General features: G+C 62.7%; 1 protein-coding gene across 1 annotated transcript in view; it reads left to right on the forward strand.

The window, feature by feature from the left end:
- TMC3 (transmembrane channel like 3) overlaps positions 1-7,518 on the forward strand; it is a 28,713-nt gene extending 21,195 nt beyond the window's left edge. The window contains exons 18-24 of the mRNA XM_015593483.2: positions 648-776; positions 2,327-2,437; positions 3,107-3,232; positions 3,780-3,858; positions 4,812-4,854; positions 5,797-6,052; positions 6,878-7,518. Of these exons, the coding sequence (XP_015448969.1) occupies positions 648-776; positions 2,327-2,437; positions 3,107-3,232; positions 3,780-3,858; positions 4,812-4,854; positions 5,797-6,052; positions 6,878-7,394 (1,261 nt within the window). The 3' untranslated portion in view covers positions 7,395-7,518. The remainder of the gene's footprint in view (positions 1-647; positions 777-2,326; positions 2,438-3,106; positions 3,233-3,779; positions 3,859-4,811; positions 4,855-5,796; positions 6,053-6,877) is intronic.
- Positions 7,519-8,620: the final 1,102 nt, after the last annotated feature.

An 8,620-nucleotide genomic window follows, 5' to 3' on the forward strand; every position in this document is an offset into this window, starting at 1 on the left:
GCACGACCGGAACACGTGGCTTTGGACCTGGGTTCGTGCCCTGGGGGACACTGACTCACGGGATGCCTGGGCGTCTGCCTCCCTGGGATAGTCCGATTCCGGCCTGTCGTCCCAGATCGGTCACTCTTAGAAGCGTCTCAGTTTGGAGGGCGTAGGGTCACTCTTTGTTAGCAACACGGCTTTGGGTAAATCACCTCATTTTCCCAGATTCCCCTTCCGTGACTGTAAACTTTAGATCGTTTCCTCTTCCTCCATGATGGCGGAAGATGAGATGAGCTGGAATGTGTGAGGTCCAGCACAAGTAGCCGCTCCACATAAGTTGGTTAAACTGGAAAGTCCATACTTCATTAACACAGGCGAATGCAGAGCGTGCCCCAAACTTGTTTGCTTCTCCCCCGGAAGAGGGCCCGTCCTCTGCTAAGTGTGAAGACAGACACGTGCCCCAGGTTTTCCTGGGCGGGGAGGGTGTTTTAAAACAGGGTCACCGCTCGCCTGCAGAAGCGACCGGCCTCTCCTCCGGAAGGTGGGGAGTTGGGGTCTCAGACCTTCGGGGGGCTTCCCCAGTTCTCTGAGCGCAGGGTGTAAACCCGGGGTCTCAACCATGGGCGAGTGGGCGCGGACTAACTGGCGCCCCCTGTCGGTTCCAGGATGGGGTCCTTCTTCTCCCCGTGTCTCCCCGCGTTCAACGTCCTCAAACTGATGGGGCTCATGTACCTGAGGAGCTGGGCCGTGCTCACCTGCAATGTGCCGCACCAGCAGGTGTTCCGAGCGTCCAGGTCAGTGGGCTCCAGGCCGCTTCGGGCAGAGAGCCGCCGTCACCACGCTCGCCTTGGGCAGGGCGCCCGCCCGGGGCTTCGCATCCTGCGCCTGTCCGCGTGTCCCTGTCCGCGTCTGCTCCTCACACAGACATCCCAGTGCCCACCCCGGAACTAAGTACTACTCCCCCCCGCCCCGCCCCGTCCCGCAATCACATGCTTTTTTAAAACTTTTACTGATGGCGAATGACCACTAACGAAATGCACACGTCACGCATGTCCAGTGCGACGAGTCCCCACAAACCGGACAGGGGCGCGCGCCACCCAGAAGGCCCTTGGCGCTACCTGCTCCCTACCCCTGCTGCCCGCGGCGGCGCTCACCACGCCTGGCGGAGCAGAGGGGCCGGCGCCGCACGCTGCCTCCGGTGTCTCCCCCTGGACGCTGTGCCTGTGACACGCACGTCACCGCGGAAAGTGCCCCCGTGTCCTCACTGCGCCCGTCGGCCGGCACGCAGGTTGTTCCCGGTGTCAGCTCTGACGCAGGAGGCTGCCGGCACCTTCCGCCATCGTCTCTCACTGGGTAGACGGCAGGAGAGTGACCGCTGGGTCACGGGGCCTGCGTGCCGGGTCCACCTGCAGCCAGGGGTGCTGGAAGCTTCTCCAGAGTGGTCGTACCCCCCACACCCCAGCAGCACTGCGGGGGAGCCCCAGTCGTCCCAGAGCCCGGCTGATGCTTATTCTAGCCTGCAGGGTTTGTTTTTTTTTTTAATTAATTGGAGCTCACATATTTTATTTTGACATGACAGTTTTCACGGGGCCGTATCTGAGTGGCATCCAGACTCCTCGACCAGGACCTAGGTGTAGCTGGTGTGTGTGCAGTGTGCACACGCGTGTGGCGTGTGTGGCATAGAGCAGAGAGAGAGGTTCCTCGAGTAACACTAACCCACTTACTACGTTCCGTGTGCCCTGGTGTTTCCCCTTCCAGCCCGGGCTGTGTCCCTGCAGACAGCGAGGTGGCAGTGTAGGTCGGCCGACCTCTCGCTCGCTCTCCGAGCCCGTGTGCCAGCTCAGGGCTTGACCGACAGCAAGTTCAGTCTGAGCCGCCCAGAGCAGAGAGGACGGGAGTTTGAACGCAGACAGCACCCACATGAGTCAAGAGTCTCAACCACAGGAGGCCACCCGCCCTCAGATCTGAGGGGCAGCTCAAGGCTGGGAACAGGGCAGGGGGGACCATTAGCTGGGGACCAGGGGGACGCGCCAGAAGGTCTAAGATTTTTCCACGAATTAAGGTTCTTGGGTTCACCATTCTTAATTTGAGGTGGACAGGTCCTCAGCAGGTGTTTAGCGGGTGAACAGGTGGGCTGGATGCTCCACACAGGCTCTGGGCCCTGATTTCTAGTTCGCTGAGCTGCCTGTGACCTTGCGACACACCCGTTCTCACACAGTGGTACGTGGACAGCTTCTCTGTGGGCAGAGTCGGGGCTGCAGTTTCTGTGTCTGTCCCTCGGGGACGCGTGTCACCGTGAGCGGCCTCAGCCTGAACGCGGCGCGTGGCACTGGTGTCTCTGCAGGTCCAACAACTTCTACCTGGCCATGCTCCTGTTCATGCTCTTCCTGTGCATGCTGCCCACGGTTTTCGCTATCGTCCACTACCGGCCATCTCCCCACTGCGGGCCATTCAGGTAAGTGACCGTCAACCGTCGGCTCCTCCAGCCGTCGGGGAGGGACCGCGCGCTGAAGGGTCACGGAACAGGCCAGCGGCAGAGAAAGGTCTCAGACTCGGGTCTTCGAATCCGAGATGAGCGTCCTGTCAGGTGGCGGGGCTGCCCGCGGCTGTCACCATGTCTGTAATGCTCCTGAAAAGAAACAGCCCGTGTGGGGTTAAAACAGGGAACAGCAGCGCTTGGTGCTGGAAAGAGATGCTGCTTGGTCAGTCCTCCCCGTCCAGGACTCAGAATGCTTCAGCATGCTCATCTACTACCTTCAGAGCGTCCACGTCACTCTGGATTCGGTCACCTGGCGACATCAGGGCAGAAATCCCTGGACACCCCCCCGAGCGTTCGCTTTAAGGCAGCTCTGGGAGGGCTCAGACCTGGCACGTAGAGTCTGTTTTCGTGGATGCTGTTAAAACTCGCACGTGCTGTGGTTATGGACCCCGCCTTCAACGCCGCATGACCACCTCGTAGGACGTCCCCTGCGCAATGCTATGTGTCCTTTGCATTCAGACGTTCCCTCCAGTTTTGTCACGGACCCTGAGGGTTGGACTGCAGCCATTCAGCCGTTTGGGGGCGGCTGGCAGCACCTCCTGCCGAAAGCAGTGTAACCCAGAGCTGCGTGTTGCTTCCTCGCAGCGGGCAGGAGAAAATGTACGACATCGTGTCGGAAACGATTGAGGAGGCGTTCCCCACATGGCTCAGTGTGGCGGCCGGGGCCATCAGCAGCCCCGTGGTCATCCTGCCGGCTCTGCTGCTGCTCTTGTGAGTCCCCCACACGCCACACACACCTCCCGGCCAGCTTGGGGGGTCTGCATGCGGGGCCAGCAGCGGAAACACTGCTTACCAGTGATCACGTAAAAGCATTGAGTTTGCTCAGCCCTAAGTAGGAACCGAGTCACATGGGATGCACAGAGCGATCGGGTCACCCATGGCATTCGGGGGTCACCATGGCCACTGGGAGGGGGTCGGGTGCCACTGTCATCGTCCCGCTCCCCAGAGACTGAGACGGTCTCACAGGAATGTCACAGTGCAGCTGAGCAGCTGCTGCTTGCCTTGGTGTAAATGTAAAATTAACAGCAGGCGGCTGCAGCTCTCAGCCTGAGAGCCGGAAATGCCCCTCCCGCCTCCGCTCCCTGTCATTCGACCTGGAGTTTTGGGGGGTTGGGGGGGCTGCTGTGAAAAGCGAGGGAGGGGGTGCAGCCCCTGCCCAGCGCTCTGGGGCTGAGAACTTGCCGAGGCCTTCTGTCCTCGGGGCGGGGGCGGGGGGGGGCAGCAAACAGGGGCCCTCACGCCGGCTCTCCTGTCCCAGCATGCTCATCTACTACCTTCAGAGCATCGCCAGGTCCCTGAAGCTCAGCAACCAGCAGCTCAGAACGCAGATCCAAAATGCAAGTATCGCCCCGCCCTGCCGCGGTGCGCGCGTGCGGGCCGCGTGCCTGAACTCAGCAGCAGGGCGTACGCTGAGGCCACATGGCAGATCGCTGGGCGCCAGGCCGCCCCTGCCCCGGGACCTCCCAGAGCTGGTTCTGAACACACCGGGGTGGCGCCCGTCCGTCCCAGGCTTTCCCCGCCTCTTGCAGCCTCGTCTAGCCCTCAGTGTGCTTGCTCTTCAGCGGGCTGTGTGGAGGGCCCCTTCCTGACCTCATGTCAGCTTGGACCTCAGAGCCCCAGGTCACTGTTTGGACCCAAAGGCCCGCCTTTTCCGCATCTTGTAGGTCTGGTTGTCCTTACCCTTCTCTCCCATGTGGGACTCAGGCCTTGGTGCTCAGAACAGTCAGATAGAGGCCTCCCCTCCCCAGACCTTCTGTAATTCCTCCTCTGTACGCCCCAGGGGCTCCCCCAGAGCCAGGACTCGGGTGGGGTGACAGAGCACCGGGTGCCAAATTTAAGGAGCCACAAAGTCTCGGTCACACACACCCTGCCACTCTCTCAGTCCTGAGAGTGAGTACCGCCATAAATTTGAGCCCTCACTGGCCCCCGGTTCCAGCACCCCATGCAAAAAGATCTCCACAACCCTCCCATGAACCTCAATTCAGGTAAAGCCACACCAGCTCATCAGGGAGATAGGCAAACGAACCGTCGTCAGCAGACTCGAAACACGGTCTAGCCGGTAGCCGCCCTGAAAAAGAAACTCTAGGGACAGGACTCCAGCTCTCGGGGGTCAGCGTTTGTCCACCCGAGGGCCGGGCGGCGCGCAGAGCACGCTGTTCCCGCGGAGCAGCGTGACTTCCGTCGCGGCCCTGCGCGCGTGATGGCTCATCCTCTCCCCGGAACAGTATCCGTGACCGCTTCCTGCCCAGTCCAAACTAACGTGTAACGACCAACATCCTTCACGTTTCAGGCAAGATCTGAGGACAAGAGAAAGGTCGCCCAGATGGTGGAAGGTACGTGCGAGGGAGGCGATGGCGTGGCCGGTGCCGTTAAAAACAGCAGTTGAAGGGTTCGCTGCTTCACAAACTCCCCGTAAACTGCGGTGTTCACCATTAACTAGGAACAGGAAAGTAACATCTCGGGATGTAAATGTTTGGTTTAAGTCTACAATTTTTACGTCATCCCTAGGTCTGTTACTAACCCCCCAAATGTGTCTAAAGTCAGAAGATTTTGAAGTAGGAGAGAAGAAGCAGCACATAAATCGGGAAACCCCACGAGAAATCTTTGTCCTGTCCGTCTCTGTGCTCCGCCTCTCCCGGCCGGTCTTCCTTGCAAGGCCGCACCGCAGGGTCCAGCCCCCGTGAGCTGAGCGCACTCTGTCGCACTCCTGCGGGACAGACGGCCCGGCCCCGAAAACACGTTCTCTAGTGAGAAACACAAAGCCAGGGCACACACCTTCGCTCCCGTCTGCCCTGGCTGCATGTGGACAAACACCTTCCGCCGAGGCTCAGAGTGGGGAGCGCCCTCCACCCCCAGAAAGAACGAGCGCGTCAGAGCAGAGGCCTGGCGTGGCCCGAGGGCGGGAGGTCACCTCCAAACACAGGCTTGCTGTAGGTTTCCTCAGGGCTCGGCAGCATTGTCCAGTGTCCGTTTCCCAGCTCGAGGCCATGTTTTCTGTGACCTGTTTCCAAAACCTCATCAGTGTCACATAAGCTCTACGAAGTCCATTGTCTCGATGCAGAACCAGAACCCCGATGTTGGGGAGTAACCTGCTTGGCCTCGTGGGGTACACCTGCGTCCGTGCGGCCCCTCCCACACTCCCAGCTCCAGCTGTCTGCAAACCAGCGGGTCACGTGTCTCTGCCCGTGCCCACGGTTGTGTGTAGACCGAGCCGTCGGAGGCCACGACCCTGGATGTGCCGCCCACCCACCTCACACCCCTTCCTCTTCCTGCAGCACGAATCCAAACCCAGGAGGGAAGCACCAGGAGGCCGCCGAAGGACAGCGACCTCAGCAGCCAGCGGTCCTCGGCCCGTTCGGCGACGCCCCAGAACAACGGCCACGTGGCCAGCTTCGACTCGTCGAGCAGCAGGAGTGGCAGGGTAGAGACGGTCACCCAGCCCACGCCCCCGAGTCTGCGGCCGGGGCCCGGCAGTGCCAGCCCGCCCCTTCCTGGCATCCCTCAGCCCGGGCCGGAGCGCGCCACCGGCAGGTGAGCCTGACCACGGCACAGCAGGCGCCTGCTCCTCGGGCCAGGTCGTCTGCACGGCAGCCGTGGGCTGGTCGGGCTGTCAGCGAGGGTGAGTCGTATGAGGTGGGTCGGTGGTCTGTGTCCACACGCACGGCGGAGGCCGAGGCCGAGGCCGGGCGTCTGGTGGGGCACTGGCCCAAGCTCACGTGGAGAGAGGCCATTGACCCGAGTGCAGCAGTGAAAGCAGTAGATAGAATGCAGGGGTTTTGTCTTTCGGGGGGTTTGGTTTTGTTGTTTTTGAAGACAATAAGTTAACAAAGAACTTGAGTCTCGCTGTATGAGGCATTGTCCTTGTGTCTCTAGAGGATCTTGACAAGGAGAAAGGGGTCATGAGTCCCCGCGGGCCTTGGGGACAGCTTCGTGAGGAGCAGTGCTCCTGGAGCGTGCTGGCACGCCCCTCTGCCCGCCCTGGGGCCGTGCCTGTCCTTAGGTGGACACGGGGGGCTCAGTCTCGGCAGGAAGGAGCCTGCCCAGGTGCCCCGTGCATGTGGCCCTTGGACGCCCTTCAGCACTGGCGCCCTGCTCACAGTGCTCGGAGGGCGTGGGGCTCCGACCCCACCGAGGCCGCGGGGCCTGACGGCCTCTGTCTTGCAGGTGTCCCCGAGGTCCCTGTGCAGGCATAGGTGGCCGCCACAAGACCAGACCCTGCCCCGCTGTGCCATGCGGAGAGCGCGTTGAACGTACTCACTCGGAGCCTCGTTTCCGGGGAGACGTGCAGCCAGTCAGCCCCCCTCTCCGCGCACGGGGGGCCTCGGCGCCCCGGAGTCATGGGCCCCCCGCCCACAGATACTACGTCGTTAGCGACTGCCACTCTCCCCGGAGACCCCGACCTACCGTCTGGCCAGCAGGGCGTGTGGAGACTGATGCCTCGGGGGACATGGTGGTGCACCCCCGGGCCCCGCAGCCGGCTCGCTGGCCGCAGCCCAGTGCGGAGGAGGCACTGAGGGCCCTGTGGGTCCGCGGGCCCCTCCACGGGGCTCATTCCCATGCCGGCGGCACAGAGCACCACGGACGAGGCCCCCGCCAGTCTCGGAAGCAGGGGCTCAAGGGTCACGTTGACCGGCCGATGTACGAGCAGGGGCAGCCAGCCCCCCGGCCCCCGCGGCAGGCCCGAGCCCAGCCCCGGCCCGAGCCCACCTCCCCGAAGTCCGATTCCGCGTCGGCAGCGTCCAGCAGTGACCTGCACGATGGCACTGACCACCTCTGGGTCTGCCACGGCCAGGACAGCTTCCCGCGGCCTGGGGGCCTGTGGGGGCCGCAGCGGGCCGTGGATCTGCACCGGCTGGTTTGTTCAGACGTCTAGCCGCCGGCTCTGGCGTCCTCTGGCGTCCCACTGACAGACACCGGAGCCGGGCTGGGGTGCGGACGTGTCTGACAGTGTGGCCTCCCTTCTGGAGAGAGCGGGGAGTGTGCCTGGTGTGTGGGTGCTGGGGACCCCCGGGGCACCTCTGCGTCCAGCACCCCGGCACGTGAGGCCGTCGTCCCGGAGACTGTCAGGGCTTTGCCGCCACGCGGCCTGACCCCAGCCACAGGCAAGCCTGGCAGCTCGTCCCTGACCCCGAGCGAGCCGTCCGTACTGCGTTGCTGTCTTTGAGAGCCCGGTCTTCTCTGATGAGCGCTGAAACTGAGGTGGCCGCCCGTGGAGGGTGTCACAGCACTCGGCCCTCGTGACTCTTCAGTCGTGACGGCAGCACCTGAAATTTTCAGGGAGCCGGCCCCCCTGTCTGCGGGGCTGTGGTCTGTATCAGCCAGGACGCGTGATAGGAGGTGAGGGGAGACCCACCGGGCAGGACGGGCACTCGGCCTGCCTGGAGGCCAGACCCCTTTGGGGTTCTGTGCCCCCGTCTCAGCTCTCCTTGCCTTTGTGGGCTGTTTCCTTCACCGCCGCAGGCTGGCTCCAGGCCGGAGGGGGACTTGCAGCCCCGGGGAGTTCCGCGTTTATGGCCCCCCGTGTGGGCGGGGCGTGCTCAGTCCGCCATGGGTGACCAGACGTGCAGCCCGTTCCCAGTTCCTCGCGTGACAGCTCTCGTCGCTCTGGAGTCTGAGGTTTCCTGCCTCCTCCAGTGGACCAAGCGCCACGCGAGGTTCCTGAGGAAGCCTGAGTGTGGCCGGCACTTCGCGTGGCCGCGTCTGTAGAGACATGTAAGACACGCGGAGCGGCACGGAGACTGTTCGACAGGCACGCGTACCCCACGTGTTGGTGCCGTCAGAGTCTGAGTCCGTCCGGTCATTGGATCGCTAGCCGCAGCGGGGCGGGCCGTGAAGGACACGTCACAGCTGTCGTCAGGGTCTGCCCCGATCTCCACAGCGCCCTCCCTCCCCTTAGCACCAGGAGTTGGGCGTGTGTCCCGATAGTGGTTGTAGTTAGGTGTGCGTTGCGTGCGTGTGGATACACGTATGGGCACCTGTGAAGTCGCATCCGGTGTGTGCGGCCTCGTTACACGCCGTCGTGCTGCGTGTCACCGCCGCTGACGTTTCTGAGGTCTGTTGAAGAAATACGTAGATCAAGTTCAGTCACGACGGCCACAC

Source organism: Pteropus alecto, unplaced genomic scaffold, assembly GCF_000325575.1.
Source record: "Pteropus alecto unplaced genomic scaffold, ASM32557v1 scaffold60, whole genome shotgun sequence".
In the NCBI taxonomy this organism is placed as follows: domain Eukaryota; kingdom Metazoa; phylum Chordata; class Mammalia; order Chiroptera; family Pteropodidae; genus Pteropus; species Pteropus alecto.